The sequence below is a fragment of the Pipra filicauda genome, unplaced genomic scaffold (assembly GCF_003945595.2).
Source record: "Pipra filicauda isolate LSUMZ 115617 unplaced genomic scaffold, ASM394559v2 scaffold440_size556015_pilon, whole genome shotgun sequence".
NCBI classification, from domain to species: Eukaryota; Metazoa; Chordata; class Aves; order Passeriformes; family Pipridae; genus Pipra; species Pipra filicauda.
The window spans coordinates 418,812-444,515 of record NW_024104577.1 but is presented as its reverse complement, the minus strand read 5'-3'; the positions used below and the strand labels follow the sequence as shown (position 1 = coordinate 444,515).

General features: G+C 39.0%; 1 protein-coding gene and 1 long non-coding RNA gene across 5 annotated transcripts in view; one reads left to right on the top strand and one right to left on the bottom strand.

Annotated features, from left to right (window-relative positions):
• Positions 1-20,446, bottom strand: part of LOC113989388 (coiled-coil domain-containing protein 171-like) — a 45,901-nt gene extending 25,455 nt beyond the window's left edge. For 3 of the 4 annotated variants that reach the window (XM_027723885.2, XM_039385848.1, XM_039385847.1), the window contains exons 1-6: positions 20,339-20,446; positions 15,351-15,468; positions 13,664-13,838; positions 10,796-10,977; positions 8,371-8,517; positions 6,425-6,517 (exon numbers count right to left, since the gene is read on the bottom strand). In XM_027723885.2, coding sequence (XP_027579686.2) covers positions 6,425-6,517; positions 8,371-8,517; positions 10,796-10,977; positions 13,664-13,838; positions 15,351-15,434 — 681 coding nt within the window. In that variant the 5' untranslated portion in view covers positions 15,435-15,468; positions 20,339-20,446. Of the gene's footprint in view, positions 1-6,424; positions 6,518-8,370; positions 8,518-10,795; positions 10,978-13,663; positions 13,839-15,350; positions 15,485-20,338 lie in introns of all 4 variants that reach the window. The other variant, XM_039385846.1, reaches the window with a different exon arrangement.
• Positions 20,447-20,562: 116 nt separating this feature from the next.
• Positions 20,563-23,732, top strand: LOC113989389. The gene is made up of 3 exons (XR_003541249.1): positions 20,563-20,835; positions 22,661-22,872; positions 23,490-23,732. It is a non-coding gene; the product is annotated as an uncharacterized LOC113989389 (long non-coding RNA).
• Positions 23,733-25,704: the final 1,972 nt, after the last annotated feature.

Sequence of the window (25,704 nt, the reverse complement as noted above, 5' to 3'; positions counted from 1 at the left end):
TCAGTAGATTTCGGAACATGTTCGTTACAGAACATGGGAATCTTTTACCAAAACAAATTTAGATGTCTTAGAAGTGTCAGTTCTCAGCTGGTACTGAGAGATGCAGATTAGCAACGAGCTCAGAAAAATAATAGGGAAAAGTGCATGGAAACAGAGAAGAAGAAAAAGAAGAATAGAAGCTGAGAGATCGGGACAGCAGCTGTGCATTGTTCAGGGAGGGGACTTCACCGCCGACAGAGCTGCCGTCGGACCTCAGTGCCACGCCAGGAGGGACCCAGTCACCTGCAGCAGCCGGAGAAGCAGCAGCAGAGACCCAGAGAGCAGCAGCTGCTGTAGGGAGCACCGGAGTGAAAAAGGAACCATGAAAGATCAGCCAAGCTGGAACCAAAACCGCAGCCAAACAGGACCACACACACGTGGAGCGAAAAGCGGCCAGAGTGAGGTAATATCCCTCATGGGATCAGAGTGGGAGATTTGCAGGTTATCCATGCATGCCCAGTTTTTTGCCCACATCAGGCCCCCAGTTCCAGCCTCTGCCATATGAGGTGACAAAGGAACTGAGGCAATTGGTAAGAGAGACTGGTGTGTCCTCAACCAATATGTTTGGATATCTGGAGACGCTGAGTTCAACGTATGTCTTCACCCCACATGACTGGAAGACGCTACTGAAATTGGTGTTAACTAACACTCAGTATAGTGTCTGGTTAACTATCGGGACAATTGTACTGTGTATGCTAACAACCCACAAGCAGGCATAACCACTAACCACTTAATTGGGGAGGGGAATTTCACCACATTAGATGCCCAGTCAGGCTACCCCCGGAAGGTGTACAAGTTAATTGCAAAACTAGCCCTGAGAGCCATGAGGAAATTACCCACTACAGACCGGGATAGCAACCTGTCATTTACAAAAGTGTTACAAGGTTCTACTGAACCATTTTCTCACTTCCTAGATCAGCTGCAAGCTGCTTTGAACAGGCAGATTGAGCACGATGAGGTCAGAGAAATGCTTTTTAGGCAACTGGCATACGAAAATGCAAACCCAGACTGTAAAAGAGCTTTGCAGGCCCTTCTGAAAATGGAGGGCTGTAGCATTGCTGAGCTAGTTCGAGCCTGCCAGGGTGCTGGCTTCGTGGAACACCAAACTGTCTCTTTAGCCACAGCCTTAAGCGCCCAGCTAAGAGTGCAGGAAGGAACCAGACCCAGAAATGGTTGCTTTAGATGTGGGGCCCCTGAGATCACTTTCAAAGGGATTGCCCAAGGAGACCCTCTGCAGCAGCATCCCACAGGTACCCAAAGAGGAGAAGGGGGCCAAGAAACTCCTCACAACGGGGAAACTGGAGGTGGGGGGCGGTATCGTGCGCCCCAGCACAACAAATAAATACGAATCACAGGAACAGGCTCACCATCTGTGCCCCACCACCTCAGCCAGTGCTGGGTTGGATTTACCCAACCGAGAACCAGTCATCCTAACTTCCACTGACGTAGTACTAATCCCTACGAGGTGTTGGGGTCCCTTTAATCCAGGGGTGCATGCACTACTAACTGGGAGATCTTCTACCACCGCAATGGGTTTATTCATGCTGCCTGGAGTAATAGACTCTAATTCCCATAGTGAAATTCAAATTATCGCCTGGACTCCTGCACCCCCTTGTTTCATCCCTAAGGGCCAAAAAATTGCCCAGCTAATCCCTTTCTACAGCACATCTCCTGCAGGGGAGGGGGAGCGGGGTTCAGGGGCTTTCGGGAGCACAGGCCAGCCACAAATCTTCTGGGCAACGGCCATCACAGCCACACAGCCTTGCATGACGTGCCAGATTGATGGGCACCGATTTACAGGCTTAGTGAACACAGGAGCTGATGTCACCGTAATAAAGGACTCTGAATGGCCCCTTGACTGGCCTACTGTTTGCCCAGCAGCAACCATTCAGGGGGTGGGAGGCACACAAAGACCCAGAGTGCTCAAATACACACAGTGATGGGCCCTGACGGACAAGTAGCAAAAATCGCTCCTTTTATTGCTCCCATTCCATATACATCGTGGGGACGGGATGTTCTCGGACAGTTTGGCACAGTCATGCGAATTGCTCCTGCAAGCAACCAGGTTTTTCAATAGGGGCCATTGAGCAGCCATCCCAAGGACCGATTAAACTGTTCTGGAAAAGCGAGCAGTCAGTTTGGGTGGATCAATGGCCCATGAAACAGGAACGGCTTGTACATCTAAGAGAGCTTGCAAAGGAGCAACTTGAAGCAGGTCATATTGTGCCAACAACCAGTCCCTGGAATACACCTGTATTCTGTATTCCCAAGAAAAGTGGGAGGTGGAGAATATTGCAGGATTTACGAGCAGTTAACACAGTCATAGAGCCCATGGACTGTGCAGCCTGGACTCCCCTCACGTGCTATGCTTCCAGTAGGGTGGCCACTGACGGTAATTGACTTAAAGGACTGCTTTTTTACCATCTTTCTACACCCTGAGGATGCACCAAGGTTTGCTTTTTCTATCCCTGCCCTGAACAATGCACAGCCCATGCAGAGGTATCACTGGGTTGTCCTTCCTCAGGGGATGCGAAATAGCCCAAGGATATGTCAGACAGTAGTGGCAAACACTATTCACCCTATCAGGAGGCGTTCTCCCTCAGCCATCATATAGCATTTCATGGATGACACATTGATAACCACGGCCACAGAAACTGAGTTACAATCTGTTGTTACTGCTCTAACCAATGCTGTCCAAGATGCAGGTTTGCAGATCGCTCCAGAGAAAATCCAGTGATCACAGCCCTGGACCTACCTTGGATGGAAAATCAGTCAGTCAGTCATGGCTAGACTTCGCAAACGAAGATTTGGGAAGGCTCTATCCACATTTATTACAGGCACGCTGGTGGCTAATGAGGCCAATACGAGGTAGACATAACTGATTGCAAAAGGCACAGCAGAAAGACTCCTTAGGTGGTATATTCTGCAAGACATGATACTTTCTGCACTGCCTTTTCTCCTCGAGAGTGATCCTGCGTGCGTTCTCAAAGGAGACAGCTGCATTATAGATGGTGTGTCTCCAGGCCTCCCGATTGGAGGCCAGAGTAGAGCAGTTATGATGGAAAATCACCCAGCAGGAAATTTCTCCACAGCCAGTACAGCTTGAGGTAAAAAACACTTTAACCTTACATGAACTGCAAAAACTTCTGGGAGCCATCAGTTGGCTTAGGCCTATTTTGGGCCTAACCACAGAGAAACTACACCCTCTATCTGAGCTGCTTAAGGGGGACTCATACTTAACATCTAGCAAGTCTCTGACTGCAGGCAAAGCAGGCGTTAGAAACATGTGCCAAGGCAGTCGAAGCCAGACAAGGCAGAAGGAGAAATCCTGAACTGCAAATCTGCCTTGCTCTCCTACCCAGCAGGTACCAGCCATTTGCAGCTTTGTTTCAGTGGGATCAGACTGAAAAAGACCCACTGAGGGTCCTAGAATGGCTGTTTCTGCCCCATACACCACCTAAAACTGTGTGGACTACTAATGAAATGTTTGCCAAGCTTGTCATTAAAGGCAGAGGACAGCTGCAGGAGCTGGATGGGTAGGATCCTGCAACCATCTACATCCCAGCTACAAAGGACAACCTCGACTGGATGCTAGCCGAAGATGCAGAATTCCAGGTTGCCTTGGCAGGCTATGATGGTGACATTTCCATTCATTTCCCTAAACACAGCCTGTGGACAGAAATCAATAATTTACCCTTAAAAGCCACAACCAGATACAAACATGAACCTGTAAAAGGCCTCATGGTCTTTCCAGATGCATCTGGGCGGACCTGAAAAGCTGCAGTGGCATGGGTAAACCCTGATGCAGGACAATGGGAATGAGAGGTACACACCATGAACCAAGGCTCTGTACAGGTTCTGGAACTGGCTGTCATACGTATTGCCTTGGGAAAGTTTTCAGAACAACCAGTTAATATCGTTAGAGATTCCTGTTATGCAGCAGGGTTAGTGTCGTGTCTTGAAAGTTCATTCCTTCGAGATGTTGCTAACCCTCACCTGTTGTTTGAAATGCGTTCAGTATGGATTCTTGTTAATCACAGGAGGTTTGACTTGTACATTATGCACACAAGATCACACACAGAAATGCCATGGCCCATAGCAGAAGGGAACCGGGAGGCTGATACAGCAGCTATGTCTAACACCATGCCCAGAGTCTTAGAGCAAGGAAAATTGTCTCACTCGTTTTTCCACCAGAATGCACATTCACTGAAGAGACAATTTCAAATAACACTCAGTCAAGCTTGAGACATAATCATGTCATGTCCAGACTGCCAACAGATAACCTCCATGCCATCTCAGGAAGGCGTTAACCCCAGAGGGTTAATGGCAAATGAAACATGGCAAACAGATATCACACACATCGCCGAATTTGGTTCATTGAGATATGTACATGTCACAGCTGACACCCACTCACCATACATAGCTGTCACAGCACACACTGGGGAAAAAGCCAAGGATGTAATGAGACACTGGCTTAGTTGTTTCGCAAGCCTGGGAACCCCAAAACAAATCAAGACCAACAATGGACCTGCTTTCATATCAGAAAAGGTAAGAACTTTCCTATCAAATTGGGGAATTTCTCACACTACAGGCATTCCACACTCCCCCACTGGACAAGCCATTGTAGAAAGGGCACAGTGACCCTAAAAGACATGTTAACAAAACAGAAAATGGGGGACTCTGTCTGTAGTTCACAAGAGTGTTTGTGGAAAGCCACATATGTTATAAATTTTTTAAATTGTGATAGTGCTGAAAAAAGTAGGCATGAAAAACAACACAGACCTCAGGCTTTCTCCTCTCCTAGACCACCAGTCACGATAAAGGATCTAATTTCAGGGCAGTGGGCAGGACTGGTGGATCTTGTGCCACAGGGAAGGGGTTATGCATGTATCTACAGGAAAAGAACTAAAATGGATTCCTTCTGGATGTGTCAGACCCTACCTAGGCACACAATCACAGCAGCAAGAATCAGAGTAATGCAGAGTTTATAAACACAGTTATGTTTACCATTTGGTAATAATGTTTACATTTCAGGTTTACATTTGAAAATTACCAGTGTGGCAAAATGCAGAGTCTATACAAAACCCATGAGTGTGTGTGTGATGAGTGGAATGACGGCCATCACTGAAAGTGTGATTGAATGGATAAAAGAGTTGTATAAAGCACCTTAATCACCAAACGCCTTACACATCGAATGCTTTACAAGAATAACACTACCTTAGCCACATGGTCACATTAAGAGAATTTAGTTTGCTATGTTTACCTTGTTTTTGAAATAAGAGTTGAATTTCCCAAGTTTATATAAACCCTGAGACTAATAAAGGTTATAAGTTATAGGTATGACACGGTTGAGCTAAGGCCCTTAAGTTAATAAAGCTGTTTTTCCAGGTTGCATTATATTCCTTAGGAGAATAAAGGTTTAAGGTAATATAAGAAAGTTTAAAAAGGTTAAAGAAATACTTTCAATAGAGATACAAGTTGTTAAGAAGCCAAAGCAAGCGGTGTGCTGGGTCGCTGCAATGTTATGGTAGTTCATAATGTATTGTTCTGTTATTTGCACTGTTGTTTTTGCACTGTTTTCAAGACCCTCTTAAATAATTGTAGGGGGAGATGTAGAAGGCATGTCCAGGGGATGCGAGCGAGGCATCCCGGGAGAAGTCCAGGACATGCATAGGAGTCTGTATTCCCATCGGTTACTTGGTCACGTGTTCCCAAGGGGATAAAAAGGCATTACCGTTTGAAATAAAGCCCCTTTGGCTGCAACCCAGCTAGGAGTCGGACTGTTCTTATTTATTATATTAATAACTCAGCAGGTCAAACCCTGAGGGATACAGTTTAATGATACAAAAATTTAATATTCAGGTATATATACTATATTTTTTGATATAATCAAACTTTACTGGTAATTGCTTATATCATGGTTTTGATTCTGAAATGTACTTGGAAAAGTTATATTTGGAACTGCAGTTTCAGTAGGTATTAAGCTCTCACTCCTAGAGAAGTTGGTTGTATCTCCATATTGCTCTAAGTGCCCATTAAAAAGACATAGGGCAGGATATTTAAACAGTAATAAAATGTTAACTATTGGGAAACATTTCCTTTCCCCTCACTGAAATATATGTTGCTGAGAATTCTCAAACTAATTAATATGACTTTTTTTTTTTACCTATTTTACTAATTTAAAAGTTCCCTGAAAATGAGACATTTTTCTGTTCTCTACTTTTACATGCTAGTTATTACAATTTTGACACTTGTTGCAAAAAATCTACTCAGTGTTTTCACTGAAGCAAGTAAGTGGTCTTAACATGTTTGGAAGATCGTACCTTTACAACTTTAACAACAGTTTTCCTGTAAACTTCTACAAAATATTTAATAAAAAGTTTACCTGCATTATCTGTGTAGTGTACTTGCATTCCAAATGTGCTGCTCTCGCTACTTCAGTATCTCCTTCCAGTTTTCTAGTTCTTTCTGTAGCTGCCTAAAAGTACATTTGGAAAGTATTTCAACCCAGAGAGATGGTAAAGTGACAAAGATGACTCTGTTCTTTCAGTGTATTGCGACTCCATACAGCAACCTGTTGTATTACTGTTGAACTACTTGCACTTTGGAACTGTGAAAGTTCATACCAAGAAATACATATAAAAATAATTTCTACATATCCAGAATATTAAAATAATATTTTCTTGTTATTCAAAGAAATTGATGTAGCATTATGTTCTTGATGCATTTTTTATAATCAAAACTGCAGCTGGAGTCAGAAAGCAGACATGCCAGATCAAGAATATATCTACTCCCCTACCGTTTGCTTTTTGCTAAGATTGTCAACTAAGGCAACATATCTACACCCTCTGAGTGCCAAAATACAATGGGTATCAATAGAGCAACTACAATATGGTGACAAGAAAATATAGAATATCTCAAAAATATGTCGGCTTTGGCACCTAATATCCAGCTTAGGTCCCCAGAACAGATTGCTTTGCAGATCTAACCTAGTTACAGTTTCCCTACCACGAACATCTGTAAGTTCTGTAATATTTTAAAGCAATAATCAAGTTTGGGTTGTTTTTTTTTTTACTGCTCAGTTCCTTCACCTATAACTGTTCAATTATGTTTTTGACTAGCAATTATCAGGAAGTTCTTTTTTAACAAATATTCCGAATACTTTAGTTAGTTACTACATCTCATTGTACAGATGTACATAAACCTGTACATGCGTACATAGTTTAAGCAAAATGAGATTCTCTGAATTAAACTGTTACATCTGTCTTATCCATTCTTACAACATTTAGAAAAGTATAAAAAGGGAAATGACTATGCTAAGAATGTATTTGGAAATTTGGATTGCCTACAAACAGTTCAAGAATTTGTCTGTATTATTAATAAACTTTTTTTAAAAAAAGGTTCTCCAAACTGAAAAAATGTCTTTCAAGTTGCAATGAACACAAAAGCAATCACCACATACATATATCCAGATAAAGGCCTGGACACAGAATTTCATTTGGAAAAATATTTTTAACAAAAGCAGTAACTACAGAACTGCTATAATGGAAATTCACATGTAATTTTAACTGTACTATTTTCTACCCAAAAAAGTCTTTTCGCTTTGACTGATGACTGAACTGAAAAGAAAAATTCACCCCCAAATGACTCTTGGTTTCAAGTGACATGACAGAGATCAAGAAAAAGAAGTTAATATTAAAAGTTGTTTAACAAGAGCACATTTAGTGTTACATAAATACAAGTGAAGACATTGATTTTGGAAAAGTAAAACAAACTAGCAAGGGTGTGAGACAGCATTGATTAGAAGCACTTAAGTGAGAGAAACATTAACAGACATTAAAATAAAAACTCTTGGCAATACATTTAAATTTTGTATAATCTCAGACATACACACAAAAGACTTTGAAAACAGACATCCCACTTAAGAAAAAATCAAAAACAGTACAGAGATTACCAAACCTACTCCACAGCAAGGTCTGTCAGAAGGCTTAAACTTTGCCTCATCCCACAAGTTTTATTTACTTAATATTCTCAGTAGTAAAAATTCACAAATCTTGCAATAACACTACTCCCACATTGCTGAGAGTATTTTCACTTTATATGTGAAAATACTTTCCACACCTTCTGTTCAAACACCAGTCTCAAGTCAAATTCATAGTGTAAATAGCATCCACCTGTGAAATCCCTTTTATGTGAAACGGATGTTTGACTTTTTGTTAATCAGGCACATGGCATTCACAGCCTGACTAGAAGGCTCCACCCCTCAAGAAATGAAGTTGTTCAAGGTGCTAGTGCTTACTGAGACTAATAGCAGTAGTGACAAAGCCTTACTTCAAGCTCTCTCATGAGTCGTTGGTGTCGGTCAGCTCTGAATTCCAGCTCGAAGGCCTGGCGCCTCAGCATGTCACTGCAGCCACTGTGTTCTGCCTCCACATCCCTCAATTTCCTGCGCATATTTTGCAGAGCATCATTCAGGTCCTAAAAAAAAAAATAATGCTAATAATAAGGCATTAAGAGAGTTTTTCTAAAAAAGATAGTGTAGTAGAGAGTTCAAAAGAGGAGTAGAGACTGCATCAGAACAGCTTGTTAAAATCTAATACATCAGCACATGTCATTAGAACTGTCTACCCAACATCAGACATGCTCTTTTTTCACCATCAGATAATGATGGTAAATATGACCTTCTGTGATAATATTAAAATTAGAGCCATTTTCCACAAGAAATGTTTCTCTAAAAAAGTACAAGGCAGCTCCTCCAATCTCTTTCCCAGACTGATGGCAATGATGTAAACGGTTAAGTGCATTTGATGAAGTGATGCGTAGGGACAGAAATTCTATTTTGTTCTGATTTTAATTGCTAGAACCTCAAATAAAATCAGACATTTTTTCAGAAACAGTTACTCCCACAGACTAAATAATTTTAATTTCTGCTATTCTGAAAAGAATTTTCTTCTGTTTAGAAATGGAATTACTTTAAAAAATTACCTACATGAACCATGAAATTCACAGGAGAATAATAAAACTAAGCTGTCCTCACTTCAATTTCTGCACTCAGAAGTTGAATCAAGTTAGAGTATGGGATAACTACTAACATTATTGAACTCAGAAGCTCTGTGGAGTCACTGTGACAAAATGCCCATAGTCCATAACCGTACAGACTAAGTTTAAGATAATCCTCTGGCTTTGCCTGTGAGGCAAACCACTGGCAAACCAGTGAACAAGTTTCTTCCCACCATGCAAAAAATGCTTGATCATTTTTACAGAAATATACAACTACTTCCACTCTATCCATACTGGAAAGATAAAGAAATATTTATTGCTTCAGGTTTATCTTCTAGAAATTAACAAGAGTGAGCTGGGAAAAGTGAAATAAATAATACATAGTTTGCTGTAAAGTAATTAAAATACTCAAGGCTGAGAAACATTTTCTGCTGGAAATGTAATTAACACTAGCAGACTAAAATTGTCATGAATACATCAAGCTTGTTAAACAAGTCAGCATGAGTTGTAGGATTTCAGAATCTTGAAGCCTGGACTTTTCAGATGTGGTATGACTGTGTAAGGCTCTCTCAGTAGTCACCTGCACACATCTGCTCATGAAAAACACGACTCTTTTTTTGGGGGGAAAAAAAAAAGAAAATAAAAAACCCAAACCAAACCAAACCAAAAAACCCCACAAAAAAACCCCAAAATTAACAAAACAAAAAAAAGGAACAAAACCAAAAAAACAAACAAAGAAACAAACAAAAAAAAAACACAACCAAAAAATCCCTGTGTGTAAAGGACACAATTTCACATGCATTTTAAGGAAAAACTGAGTGCTTTTGTGAAGGAATATTATATTCTGCCTAACCACAAGGTGATGCTATTGCCCTTACTATCGAACTCCCAACACCTTTTATCCCATACCTGATGATGTGCTAAGCACACCCGATAGAGCCCATTATGAACCTGTCTGAAAGCAGAGGGTATTACTTTTCTGAGTATGTGAAATATTGAATATTTCCTAGTATGATAAATGTGTTTTAGGGACACATTTCAATAGGGTAACTTTAATTACAGCTTATGAAGTGCAGCTTTTCCAACCAGGATTTGCATACATGCTTAGAATCCCGTTTTTCTGTACCTATCAAGACCGTAATTAAATCTACTTTCTCCAGCTTTTAAGGAAATTTAAATCAAGCCTTAAATACACAACACAAAAGACTGGAATACATTCAAAGTAGTAATTTATAAACCCAGATATTTCTGATATTTTTCTGCCAAGTTTAAATGAATTAAGCTTTTAAACAACAACTAATGCAGTCAAGTCCAGTTTAACATTTCTGTATGTCTTTTTCATTTCCTGGAATTTTGTAATTGTAGATAACTGTGAGTAGAGTGATGGGCAAGGGAGTAAAAGCAAAGTGGAAAATTGGATGGTTTTACTATGGAAAGCAGGTTAGGAGTTGACACTTAGTGAATCATATTTTCCTTTGGAGTGCACCCTGTATTTTTCACTAACACTACCACTGTGCACTAATAACTTTGTTTAGGTGTTTACCATGACAAAGAGCCACAACACATTTCAGCAAAGCATGAAATACTATGGCACACTAAGTGTAACCTTAGTGTTCTTCAGAACTATTCTGCAGTATTCAGCTATTTGGGGGATTTTTTGTTGTTGTTGTTGTTAAACCAGAACGACCCCATGCTTTGCACCAAAAACGTTCCAGCCACTATCTCATGCAACTTTCCTACTATGAACACATCATACCTGAGTAGTCCTTTCTGCTTCACTTTTTTCTTTGACAAGGAATAGAATTTCATGGTGGTAAACTCTACGAATATCGTCCTTCTCCTTTGCACATTTTTGGTGTTCTTCTTCCCATTTCTGCTGAGCCTTATAAAATGATTTCTCAGCCTCTGCCACTTTCTGCTGATTTTTGCCACTGAGTACTATTGTTTACAGAAAAAGAATAAAAAACAAGTAGCATTGCAAAGCATGTTCAGAAAAAAATGGATAATGATCATCAGTTCTTTTGTGTATTTTGATATCCTGTGGAATACTGGAACATAAACACTTCCAGCACTGGAGAGCATGACCTTCACTATAAAGAAACAATCAAATTTTGTGTTTCTAATAGCATCTTTCACACAAGGACATAGGGCTGTTTTGGTGATTTTTACAAATTGAAATCCTTCTCCTCCTGGAAAAGTGTAAAAACTTGAGTTAACTCTTCCAGGTGAGGCCTCTATACCTTGAAGAACTGAATTTCAGACTTCTGCAACATTTCGCCAGCTTATTTCCAAATGTCTATTTGATATAGATATTAGTCTGCATCAATTAATTTTAAGCTCCTTTTAAGTGACAGTAAAGACAGACACCTGCCTCATGAAAAAGATGTAGGAAAACCTAGGGCAGGTTGGGCTTGTGAGTAAAGGCTTAGGTTTTCCAAGGAAACCTACTGTTGTGCAGGAAATGTAAATCTTCAGCCCAGCAAATGCCCCAAGATAGGGAAATATTGAATATACCCTTCTGTGAAAACTTAAATGCCAAGGAAAACTTCCTTACCTATAAGCAGTTTTACCTGGAACTTTCCTAAATTTCACAAACTGGCTTTTGGATGAAAATATTTTGTATTATCTTTTCATTTTTCTGGGTAAAACTAGCTACATTAGCACTTAGATGATCACCACTTTCTAACAGATTTTTATTTCAAATTCATCCCATTTTTCTGAAATTTCTTTCTAGCTGGAGAAGGATAAAATAAACAGAAGTGACATATTAGGATAACACAGAGAATCAGTGGATACAGCGATGGGAAAGAACTGTCAGATGTCAGAAAGTCAAGCCTCGGTGAGATTGGCAGAAAAACAATTCAGAGGAAATCCTAAAGAGGACAAGGCCCAAATGAGTGCTCTGTCCAAGGAGCTAAGCTGGGATCACATCACAGTATCACACAAGGTGAGGAAGGTTCCAAGAGATCAGGGGGAAAGAAGCAATAAGTTATAAACCAAAAAAGAACTGAGAATCAACAAATGATAACTTGGCTTCCTTGGCACTTGTCATAATAAAAAAAAGGTTTGAGAAATTTTAACCACTGTAATCTCTACTATCACTTAGCAGACTTCTAATTACTGACTCCAGTATTGAGAGAAACACATGCATTCAAGAAACACTGCCTTGCCTCTGCAAAACCTCTCCTACTCCCTTTTTGTTCTCCAGTCCCTTCACCACACCTTATAGCAACCCAGCACACTGGGGTCACTGTGCTGTAGTTCCTCCATCAGCATCAGACCCTTTTGAGTCCTGCCTCTTGGTGCCTGTATGGGCAGTCATTGCTCAGGCATCTGCTCTGCCTGTCTCTCCTGTTGTTTCTTTTTTTGTCTTCCCGTTGGCATTTGCCACCCTTTGTACAGGTTCTGTGCACGCTCTGGTGGGCAGTTTGGTGCACAGCGGTGAGTGAGTTTTGATATTGTGGAGCTGACCAGGACCAGTCCCACGCAGACCCAGACCTTCATCCTTCTGCACAGGTGGCCCTTCAGACCCACACCCACCACAGACACTCACCATCTGTGCCTGATGCAGCAGCAAATTAGTTTTCAAAATCACAAAGTGAATCACAAAATCAGATTTAAAGTATTTTAAAATACACACTTACTACTGCCTTCTAAATTGGCAAACAAGCTAGTGAGCATGCATAGAAGTAAACTTGACTTTCCCAAGTATGAGAAAATTGTTGTTCACATCTTCAGCTTGCAACCACAGGGAAATTTCCAAATGGACAGAAAAATGGTTTCTTCCAGTTTGTAATCCATAAGATTTTTTAGAAGATTTTTTTTTTTGTGTTGCCCAAAAGAGTGAAAGTTCAGCTTTCTAACTGTCTCAATATCTGGCACTATAAGTACTTGTAAGTTTCAGAGACTCTTTCCATCCTTGGAAGGTTAAAATCTCAAAGAGGAGTGCTTCAAACTCTTCAGACATTATATTTACTTAGGTAACTAAAAATGCACCTCACTGCCTTGAAAGAATGAGAAATCTCTCCGTTTAAGAAAGATTAAGAAAATCTCAGTTTCTGAATGCAAAACTAGTAGGGAAAAATGTTTACGTAAAAACCTTCCTTTCCATACACTGCTGTCACAACAGTAAATAACAAAGATGATGAGTGGAAACCAGACATGAGAACAAAAAGCTAGAAGCACTGGATGAAAGAAAAAAGCATCATGATGAGAACTCCTGGAAAAAAAAAGTTATTGGAAATAGTTTGAAAAAAAAGAACAGGACTGGATTAGTAGTAGTAGTAGTAGTAGTAGTAGTAGTACTTTTCCCCCTGAAATGGAAAAGGAAAAATTGCTGGACATAGGATGTGGAGATGGACACTGTGATTATAAGTTTGTAAACAGACAGCACTGAAGGAAGAAATAACAGAAGGTAAGGGACAAGAGAGAAAAAGAGCTGACAGATTTAGCACATCATGTTGCTGTCACACGAGATAGCAAGAGTTTTGTAAACTCTTGTGAGTTTACAAATGCAGATGGAAAAGACACAGAAGATCCAAGAAAAACAGCAGGAACTAGAAAATTTGTTTTACGAGCTTGAGGCTGACAGCCTCTGGTTCATCTTTGCTTTTTTGGAACTTACCTTGCAGTTCCACAAGTTCACTTTTTGCAACACACAGTTCCTCTTCTGCGGCATACATTTGCATCTGAGCCTCTTTTCTGGCCACTGACAATTCATACTCCAGACCTCGACGAATAGCCTCCCCTCTCTCAAGTTCCAAACGTAATTTAATTATCTCTTTTTCATACTGGGACTTCTAGAAAATAAATTTGTTCCAGAAAACTGGCAACAAAGTGCAACATGTTACAGAAATACACCTACAGAGTATTTTTTAAAGATATTTTGGATTGTATTCACAGCTGCCATCTTATTCCATTTGAATTTGAAATACAGTCTCGCAACTGCACATTTATGTACATTTTAAATATTTTCGAAGGGGGTTATGCAAACTAATCAAATTCTTAGATTAATTTCATTTACCTTTAACACACCCCTCTGTTTTTCCAAAAATACATGATCTTAAGAAAATAAAAGTTATAATACTGTCATCTGCTGGGATTTTGGAGGGGAAAATGCAGCAACAGAAACATTATATTCCACAGGCAGTTTTCTGGACACTTTATTTAACACTTAAAAAATAGTCATGTTGGGATACTGGGGTATCAGACACCTAGTAACTCACTATGTACAAACATAAACTGCAGTCCAATAATGTTCTGTTGTCAAACAGGATGATATTAAACAAAGGAAGGATGGAAAATGCTTAAAAAAAAGGACTAAGAAAGATAGTCTAGTCACTGTCGCCAAAAACTGGATCCAGAAAAGTGAAATTCAAACTATTTCAACACAAGAACGTGGAAAGTGAAACGCATTTCTTCAGAACACCTACAAAGGAGCAACATACTTGTTAACAGGAACTTCATTCATGGGAAATAATTTACTCCTGTTACAAAGGTTTGAAATGAAGTAGTATTGAAATGAAGTAGCAGTAAGAAAATGCTTCACTAATATTTTCTTTGGTTTGAATATCAGCTTTCACACTAGCAAACAGAAGAAAAGGTGAGCACTGAGTAGAGCACTAGTTGCAATCAGCTTCAGGTTTGCTGCTACTTGGTACACTTTGCACACCTGCTAATGTCAACCTGGCAGCTGATATCCTGTTTTAAACTGTGCTGCTGAAGTAATGTTACTACTATAGGTAACCATTCTGTTCTCAGCAGTCTGTTAGGGGGTAGATAATGTGGGTGCTCATTCATCCATTTTTTGTTAAATCCAGCCAATAAACCCAGTTTAATGTTCCATATCCATTTATTATTGGGGTGTGTACCCAAATTAAGAAATTCCTGCTTCTCCTACAATGACTTGCTCTTTCCTGTTTCAGTTGTCCCGTGAACGGTGGGGTGATTCTGTAAATTGTGTCCCTGGAATTATCTGGATTAAAACACTCCAACAAACAATCCAAATACCTCTTATTTACATCGAGAATTTGAAAGCTGAGGTTGCACAAGATTCTTCTGCATCATTTTGCTGTTGAGAAGTGCTCAAGTTACTTACACACACCTTTAAGTATTAACTTCAATTATTAATAGTGACAGTGCAGGTGCTAACAATTCCTGTGAACAGGTACGAGAAGTCTGTACAGTGGTATTTCCTAGTTATTTTCCAACCAGTGGCTGTGCTTTTGATTCAACCCTTGAGAGTATTATTTTAATGAAATCAATTACATTTATTCCAAGGATAAAATAAAGCAACTAAAGAAAGTCCTTACTTCTTGCTTGCGTTGAGTAAGTAATTCAACATTTTCTTTTTCAGCCTGATGGAGTTTCCTTTTCAAATCATCCACGGTGTCCATGTCTGATGGATTTCTATTCTATGCCTCATGTAAGCTGAAAAATATTAATGCTTTTGAAAAAAAAAGTGAGTAGTCCCTTGAAGGTTTAATGCTCCTTTACTTCAGTTACTCAGTTGTGGGCCCAAAGTTCTAAATATTCACTTAAGTAAAATTATGCCATGCAGTTGTCATCATACTATTGCTCTTTGAAAAAAAGGGTCACGCAGAACTGCATATTGTGCAAGATATGAGAGATGTAGCAGGAGGAACTTGAAACAGATATGCACTTTGGATAAACAAAGTTGGTTTAAGCATAACATGTTCTTTATTACTTTTCACTATTTTAATTATTGATTTGATGAACTTCCAGGATGCTTGAAAGACATCATTACGTGTAAATTAAAATGACTAGCAAGTTTTTGTTTGTCCCTGCAGTAAGGCACACTTTTTAACGTGGATTGTCATCTCAAAACTGTATCTGTCATGAAATAAATGCACAAATGTGGAACAAATCTCACTTTTACACACTTTGTCTTAGAAGATACAAATATATACATTTCAACTACAGACAAGCAGCTGATCACAAATACAATAAAAATTAGAGGTCTAGTCCTATAAACTACCTAGTATGCTGATTTCCACTACTATTTCAGTTAAAAGAAAATCTACTCTGCAGCTAGGAGAATCAGCCCTTGATCACTAAAAGCAATAACAAAAGAATCAAACAAGCTTCTATATCTAAAGTGAAAAATTATTATGTATTATAAAAATACATATTTATATAACTAGTTTAATTATGACTTCAAACTGGACAACTTAAAGTTATTTCAGGAGTCAAAAATCAGTGTTCACATTGTCTGATACATGCCAGTTTTCACATTACTTTAGGTACATAAGACTGCAATAATTAGTTGCTCCACACAAAAGTGCAAGAGTTCAGGGGCAGTAAATGTGAAATATAAAAAAAGAAATATGTTTAAATTTAATTAAAAATACAGAACTGTAAATACTAAAATATCTTTGTCTACATGAAGTCTTAAATATTAATTTAAAAAGTGACAGTATGCTGGTAGTGAATTAATTGTTCTTTCTAAATAAAAAAATATCACTTTGCCCCCAGATTTTCATACAGGCAGCATTAACATTTTTCATGACTGAGAACTTTTTCTGATGATATATATTTTCTCACATAGGTTGAGTAAACAAAAGGACACAAATGCTGTCAATGAGGGGAAGAGTAATTTAGATTAAATCTTGCTTTTAAAGACATTGCTACTGATAAAGGATGAATTTTCATTTTTTTAGCTGCAGCCTATAAATAGTTTATAATTGAATAAATAAGAAATTTAAAAAGAGGACTGACTTCATCTATGAGACTAGAATAACTGTATGCCATCAGTAATTATCCCACAGCGTGCCATGTACTTAAAGTATTTTATATATTTAATAAATGTAGGAGATAAGGAGTGTTAAAAACTAAATGTACTGCGTGAAAAACATAAGCACATTATTAGCTTTCAGTATTTATTGCAACAGCCATACCCAGAACAACTGACACGACTGAAAGGGTAAAAGATCAGCAACAAGGCACATAAAATCAAAATATTTAATGTTACTCTTAGCTACTGCAATAAGAAGACATGGAAATAAGAAGAACCTGAAGAGCCAGAGCATCTGTAAACTGAATAAAAGCTTGTTCGTGGACATTATATTATAGGTTTGAGAGACTTTTGTTTTTCCCTGGCTGGGGAAAAGAGTGATGAAAGAAAGGCAAGTCATCTTATTCAGAGATGACGCAAGAAGTGTCAGAATCAGGTCAAGGCAGCTAAAAGCTAGGCAGCAACAGCTTAGCAAAGCACTGGTTAGGGAGTAAAAACAGAACCCAAAATGAAAACCGGGTACGATCTGGGAAAGGGTAACTATTTAATTAGTTTGTGGGCAGCAGGGAGGTTATTTGACTTCTTTAAACCTGACGATATTTAATATTTCTTGCACGGAGAGCACGCGGAATGAAAGCAAGGAAAAAACATTTTGTAAAGTAAATAAAAAAAAACACCTTTAAATCTTTAAGTAAGCTACATTAGTTTGTATGACAATCAGCTTTAAAGAAAGCTGTTCCTTTACACTCTCTGATTACCTATTTGGAAAAAAAAAAAAAAAAAACACAATCAGAATACCTACATACTAAAACTTACTCAGTGGCAAATTTAACTGGACCAGCAGGGAGGGGGGGAAGCCAAAATAAAGCATTAAATTAAGAAAAAACAAAAAAAAGCAACCGACCACTAAACAAAAAAAAAAAAAAAAAAAAAAAAAAAAAAAAAAAAAAAAAAAAAAAAAAAACAAACACACAAACAAAAAACCACACAGAAGTTACCTGACATCAAAAATAATAGCAAATTAAGGAAGCTATAGAAATGCAAAATATGTATTAGAGCATTACAGCAAACAGCATAACAGAGTAAGTACCAGGAAAAAGTCATTAAACACCTTTTTGAAATAACATTTCATGCACAGCTTCTTAACTCACAATGCCATTAGTGGAAACTTAAAAATATAGAGCAGAAAACTCTTCTTTTGTTCTTAGTACAGAAGCAAAACAGCTACTTAAAAAAAACCAGCAACAACAACAAAACAAACAAAACCAAAACCAAACAAAAACAAAACCAAAACAAAATAAACAAAGAAAAACAAAACAAACAAACAACAACAAAAAAACCCAAACCAAACCAAACAAAAAAAAACCCACAGGAAAGATGGTGGAATATTACTATGTTATTCATTTCATTGTTTTGTTTGTCTTTTCAAACATTTTCAAATAAAACAGAAAATAGCCTCAAGAATTCTTATTTCTGTGATATTTCCTTTAATCATCACAGCATTGCCAGAACGTAAATGAAAGCTTCATACTACCTATTGTAGGAGATTCTTCTTTCCTTATTCATATTGCAAGCAGAAATGCTACAAGCACAAAGCTCTCAGAAGCTTAAATCAGAGACAAAACCGCAGAACACCTTGGGAAGTTTCAAAGCATGATTTGCGGTCTAACAGGAATTCAGGGAAGGCTTTCTCCTTCCATTTTTATATATTCCTAGATCATCAATCATTTGTTTTGAACCCAAAGATGTATTATACCAACTACAACTTTTACCTAAGTCACCAATTTTAGTAGACTTTCAGATAATTCAGGAAAGCATATGAGCGGGTGAAATAGCTTTTGAGTTCTATACCTCAAAAAGACTATTTGTATCTCAAAAACTAAATTCAACTTCACTTCACAGGTTAGCTAGCTACAGTCAACATAGGCCATTGCAGAAAAAGAGCTTTCACTAGCTTTTCTTCCACAACTGACAAAAAATGTAGAGGAATTTTGTAACAGAGAGAAATTTTCTTTATTACCTAGCAGTGTAAGTTTGCTGAAAGAGCAGTCAGTAGTCTGATTTCTTAAGCAATGTTCTTATTCGTGGAATTTCACTGTTCTTATATAACTGGCAGTTTTGTATAGTCAGACTAAATGGAGACAAATAGCTCTCACAGCTAAGATAAACATAATGAATTAAAGCTTGCTTTTATTGTGCCAAAGATCAAGCTCTTATCAGGTTATAAGAACAGAAGCCAGAGGGCTAGTCTGCACACCTGCAAGTAACTCTTTTTATCTAGTGACTATATTGCATGTATCACACCATACTTGGTTCTTCTTTGATCTGAACTGTATAATTTCAGGGATTTGGAAAATAAATAAAACATAAAAAGAGGAACCCTATAGCTAGACTTAAAAATATGGAAGTAGAGCTCAGCAGTTAGCATCTGTGGAAGGTAAGTTGGATGAACTCATGATGTCCAATAAGCAGTTTTTGAAGTCTATAAACTGAGGAAAAATAAAGATCATCATTAGCCATACATATTTTTACTTGAGAAGAATCAAAGATTACCCCTTTCTATATCATAAAAATACTAAAATCTCTAGCAGAGACACACTTCAGTTTATTTGGCAGCTACTAAAATAATAATAATGAATAGCAGGGGGAAAAAAAAGGCATAAGTGAAAGACTTCATCAAAATCTGCTTTTTCATCTCCAGAATACAATTCACTTACTCTACCCAGCAAGTAACAGCTGCAGTGAAAAAAAAAAAACAAATTAGTCTCCTAACATAATCAAAATATTCTCTGTCATATCCACATCATTCTGAAGTTTTAAAACTTCTTTAAATTACTCTGAAGTCACACACAGGGAAAACAAAATAAAACAAAACAAATAGACAAAAGAAGAAACCAAACCACACAAAAACAAATAAAGAAACCATACACCTAAATCAGAAGAGTGCTACCTGTGAATGCTAATGATTTTGAACATGCAATATTCATCTGTTAAAATATGTATCAATAGTTTATTAGCAGGCAAAGAGATGCTTTCCAAAAGCATGCTTTTTCACTTAGGAAAAAATATCCTAGTGCCCTAAGAGTGGCTTGTAGGAGTCCCATAATTAAAGAAAACACTAGAATAAATGTTTGGTTGAGGATTTAAGATGTTTGGTGTGTGTTACCCAAAAAAGTTGTGTCATATTCTCCTGCCAAACTTCTGATTACATTTAACTAACTAGCAAGGCCATTGAATTTAGACTGGATATGAGGAAGAAATTCTTCCTTGTGAAGGTGGTGAAGCACTGGAACAGGCTATCCAGAACAGCTGTGGCTGCCCCATCACTGTCCAGGGCCGTTTTGGACGGGGCTTGGAGCAACCCGGGATAGTGGAAGGTGTCCCTGTCCCTGTCAGGGCGGTTGGAAAGAGGTGATCGTTGAAGGTCTCACCCAAACCGTTCTATGATAGAAGCCGCTTAAAGATAAACCTAACAGCGATCTTAGGACGCACTGACTTAAAACATGCAAAGCCTGGCGTAACTAACACACCTGTAGTGAAACTCACCAGATGCTCCGCTGCGGCGGCGGGGCGCGATCTGGTCGATGCCCCTCCGCTCGCATTACGAGCCGGAACTCCCGGAAAGCCGCCGCTACCCGGACCTCTGGAATTCTGCCGCTCGCGGGACCGAACGCCGAGCCCGGGACGGGACGGACACGAGCTCAACACGCTGAAATTCCGCGGTTGCCGGGGACGCTCCCGGGCGGAATTTCCGCAGCACGCAGCGGCTGCCACCGGGGACCGCCGCCCTTCCAGCGCTCCCTGCGCCATCCCAGCCTCGTTTGAGGGATGCCGAGTTACCAGCGCGCAGAAGATTAAAATGACCGGTTGACAGGAAAGCCATACGGAGCTATGGATGACCTAAGGGCAGCACACTCTTCACCCGAGTTATGGAGAGACACCGCTGAAAGATTTGGGACGACTGCGAGACAAATTCACAGCGAGGTGTTCTCTGGAGTACAAAATTGTCTTCAGGAGCTCCTCTCCCTCGATGAGGGAGACAGGTAGCAAAGTTACCACTCTCCTTCTTTTTACTTCGCTGCACAAAGGGAGAGGTTCTTGTGAAACATCTCAAACCGAGAGATTTCAAACCCCATGTGTGAGCATATGTGATGTCAAACAACAACAGCACAACAGACTGAATAAAATCCATCCTGCAGAATCCTAGAAAAGCACTTTCTCCTTCTCCCAGCACGGCTGCACATTCTACGGTTAATTTTTAAAGCCTCTTTTAAAGTCTCTCTGTCGGCACACTTAGCATGCAGATGATTTCAGTCTTTGTTGGCATCAGCCACAGTATTCTGAGCCTCTCAAGGTCTTGTCTTACACCACACATCTATCAGGTTGTCAGGGATACATCTTTCTAAGTACCGGTCGAAGTTTTAGTTGCAAGAGACAAAAAGGTCCATACCCTCTGAGACAAATCTCAAAACTTCACTTCTCCTTTGTGACTTTATCTGTTAAATCTGGCTTTTAGCTATGATTTTGCTACTTCTGCATCATGCAGGTATTTTAAATGTACCAAATGAAACAGGGTTTTGGGTTTGGGGTTTTTGTGTGTGTGGTTTTTGTGTTGTTGGGTTTGTTTCGGGTTTTTTTAGTAATTGTTTCCAGGAGAAGATTTTAATGCACAAGTTTGTGATTTTAAATCAAATAAGATAAAAAGTAGACAGTAAGACAATAAAACAAAATAAGTCTATGGACATATCATAGAAGAGTGAAATTTAAGGTGAAGTTTAAGTTTGGATATCTGAAATACAGATGGAGTAATAGAATGCAGGCTTTATGACAGTTGTTTTCTCTTTCATTTTGTGAAGAGAAGCTCTCACGTCCGATCCACAACCAGATGTTCTTTATGTGTCTTCCTTTACATATTCACTTAAGGTTTGGCTTTTATCTGCTTCTTCACTGGAGTGTAATTCTATTTTGTTATTTAACTGTTGCCTTTTACTATTTAACTTATTTAGCTCTTTCTCCTGTTCATTCAAAAGCAATTGCATCTGATGCTCCCAATGTAATGCATTATTTAATACTTCAGGTACACTTTCAGACATCTCACAGGTGATTAACTTTTGATGAATCACATTTATTTGCTCCTGCAGTTCTGGGCTTTGTCAGCTATTTTTTCCTCTCACTGAAATTTCATTTGAATTCTGCAAGTTGTAGGTGCAGTGAGTGGCACTTCACCCCTGCTGTATGAAGTCTTCATGTAAATTCAGTATTAAATTTAATATTGGCTTCTGCAAGGATGTTATATTTTTTGTATTGGATAGTCTGTCACAAAACCCAGCTTCCAGGGCTGGGGCACTTAATTTATGAAGTCTACAAGCCAGGCTCTGTACCAAGGAGTCTTTCTGCAAATAAGTGATGCAGTTGCTGTGGTCTAGCTGAACTGTCTCCATTATTACATTCAGCTTGTCTATAAGTTTTGAAAAGGAGTTCCTGGCTGCACCTACAAGTAAGTGTCCAGAAAGCCAGGACTTTGTATCTGGCTTGTTAACAACATCCTACAGTTCAGTGATAGAACTGATTATTGCAGCATGAACTAGGAAACAAGCTGAGTGCTTAAAAGCAGTCAATTCCTTCTTCTTCAGAACCTGAAAGATTACACGTGTGTTTGGATTCTCCTACACAAACTGCACAAACTAATTTCAATGCTTCCTTTTAAGCCATTTGTCCTTGAGTAGAGGGAACTAGAAGACTGGGCTAAGGCTTTAAGTCTCTTAGCTGCCAAAATGGCAATCACAGCTCTTTGGAATACATAAATCAGAGCTTTGACTTTTCTTTGCCTCAGTTGATTGACAAACATCTTGATTGTTTGCCTCATAGGCAGGGAGAGTATGAACTATAGTCCTAATCTTCTGGTTCAATAATTTGTAAATGCTGATCTGAATCTCAAGAAGGTCTCTTTGGGAAGACATTCCACGGAGAAAATTGGAAATTGGGACATAAATAAAACTGACTTGACCATCTCATTTTGAGGAAGCCTTTGACAGAGCTGCTGAAGGGAGCATCTTACCCCTCATTTGGATTTTGGTGAGGTATTTATGTGCTGCTTTTCCTAACTCCTTTGTGGGTACCCCGGTGAAAAAGGACCAGTGAAATCAGAAATTAGAATGAAGATTCTGCTATATATTATGTGCTTTGTACTTGTCCCTACTTTAAGGTGCCTCAAGGCTAAACAACCTCAGCTCCTTCAGCCTCTCCTAACAGGACTTCCCTCTAGACTCTTAATCTGGAGAAGAGGAGGCTTGGGCGTGACTTTCTTGCTCTCTACAACTCCCTAATAGGAGGTTGTAGACATGTGGGGGTTGTCCCCTTCTCCTGGCCACTAGTTAGAGGACAAGAGGAAATGGCCTCAAGCTGCACTGGGGGATGTTCATCTTGGATATCAGAAAAATTCTTTCCCTGAAAGGGTGGTTCAGCATTGGAACAGGTTGCTCAGGGAGGTGGTGGAGTCACCATCCCTGGAGATTTTCAAGAAACAACTGGACATGGCACTCTGTGCTCTAGTCTGGTTGACAAAGTGGTAATCAGTCAAAGGCTGGACTCAATGATCCTGGAGGTCTTTTTCAACCTTAATGATTCTACGGTTCCAAATCCTAAACTCTGAAAAAATGATTGCATGCCCTAATTTTCTTTTTATCTTTTCTTATAGTGTATCCCCAGCTGCTCTGAAGTGAAGAACAGATGTCAGTAGCTCCACAACAAGCTGTCTCACATTAGGAGATTAATACAGGAATTTGATAAACAGCAGGCGGTATCCTGGCACCACCTGTCTGCTTCGGTCAGGACACATCTGTGAACTGTTGCTTGTTTATGAAAAACTGAACATTAGTTCCTCTGAGATTATTTATGTTAGTATTACACTTTTGCATTAAAGAAGCTTCAGTAACGCTAACTTCTTTTGTTGGTGGTGCTTATATCATAACTGGAGCTGCTTTTTTCTGGTCCTTTTCTTTCTTCAAGACTTACGTTTGTCCATTGAAATAATTTTTTCAGTAGATGTTGGAAAGCCAGTACCTCTACTATGAAGTTGTTTACATTTTAAAAAAATACTGTAGCAAATTGAAATACTTCAGGATAAGCGTAAGACTGTTTTCTGACCTTTCTCATTAATGAAAACTCTTTGCCTTAAGTGGTAGAAGCTGTAGAAATTTGCACAAAACCAAACAGGATTTGGAGGATTAAAGAGGCAGAAACTCACCCGTGCAACTTCAGCCTCTACTGCACATGTTGTCTTAAGGTATTTGCCTGTGTCCATTTACTGCCATTAAATTATTCACAACACTGCTTCCCACCTAGCTGAAGCCCTGGAGAAATGCTGCGTGGCCTCACAGTGGGTGGAAGTGTGTGCTGGTCCTGTGGGTGTGAGAGGATGTGTGGGTGTGAGCAGGAGTGATGGGGAACGACAAAAAGCTGCTACTCTCAGTAAGTCAAACATTCAGGGTAAAACCACTGATGAGTTTTGCTGTCAGTTTTTCCTATAAAATTGTTACTTCAATTGAGAAAGATGAGAGCATTTCCATTGCATGATTTTTCAGCTTTAATAATATTAGGGAAATTAATACTTTGTAGAAATGAAATATATCTAGTCTTGGGACAAGATCATAAATTAAACATGTAGGTACCTATTTTTACAATGCTAACAAATATTTTTTGAAGGGATTGCAAAAAAGCCATTGCCTACATGAAAGATTTTTTTTCCTAGATGCCAGGAATATAACAAAGAACAGTTCTATTGAACTATAAACTACTGTGATTACTAAATAGCATAAATTTTCATTTCATGCAGTTTTTTGGTTTATTTTAATGTAAAGCATTGTTTACTTTATTCTGTGAAAACACACGTTATTTGGTCAAGACTGAGCCACCTCTGCATGTCTCACCATGTCTGGCTTTTCAAAGTGCTGCCAATTGAAAAGGGAGCACTTTCAAATGTTTACAAATCTGATTTTGGAGGTTTTTTCCAAAATTTTGGTGATATTGTTAGTACTTTCCGGCATCAAAACAACCTGTTGTGTAAACCAGAAAATGTTTACTTGCAAGAAAACATGCATTCAGGTAATGGGGATCAATGGGAGTTTTGCCTTAAATTTGTGGGCTCAAAGGCATTGCATTCCTGAAGATGGAAGGGCAGGCAAGGTGCATGCCTTCTTGTTGCATGACAGGGACATTGGTGTTACCTCCTTGAAACCAGGTTGCCCTTGGGTCTCCGGGGTTAGTGCAGTGGTTTTCAATTTCAATTTTCAACAGCAAAAGGAAGAGAAGCCTTTTGTATCCCCATGTGTCAACCTGACCTGGGTCCTGAATGCAAATGAAACCATGAATCTCACTACAAGCTATACAAAAAAGCTCAAACAAACAAACATGGATGAAAGGGAGACAATAGCCCTTTCCAGTTGTCTGAAAGAAAACATAGGTTAGGAGGACAGGTTTCCAGTCTTTCTGGGGTTTGACAGAGAAAAGCTGTGTCCAAATATTTGCTTTTTTTTTATTCATAGGTATGCTCTAAGCTGTCAGTTGAAGTAGCTCACTGGACTGCTTTAAAGTCTTAGGTTCACACTGTCAGTGGCCCAAGTAGTACTCAGAACTCTGGAAAATGTTTTGTAAAACACATAGACAGGTGTTGGAGGCACAGTGTAAAACACATAGACAAGTGTTGAGGCATGGTGTTTCAACAGGTTTTAAACAGAAATTGGGTTAAAGTGTCACAATGGAAACTTTCCCCCTTTGTTAGTTTGTTTTAAAATAATAATGTCATAACCAGTCTTTCTAGAGACACAAATGTTGATTCCTGCATAGACTTATGGTAAGTTGAAGTCTAGTTCTTTCCCTGAGTTTACTACCATTTATTTCTTTACCTGATGGGC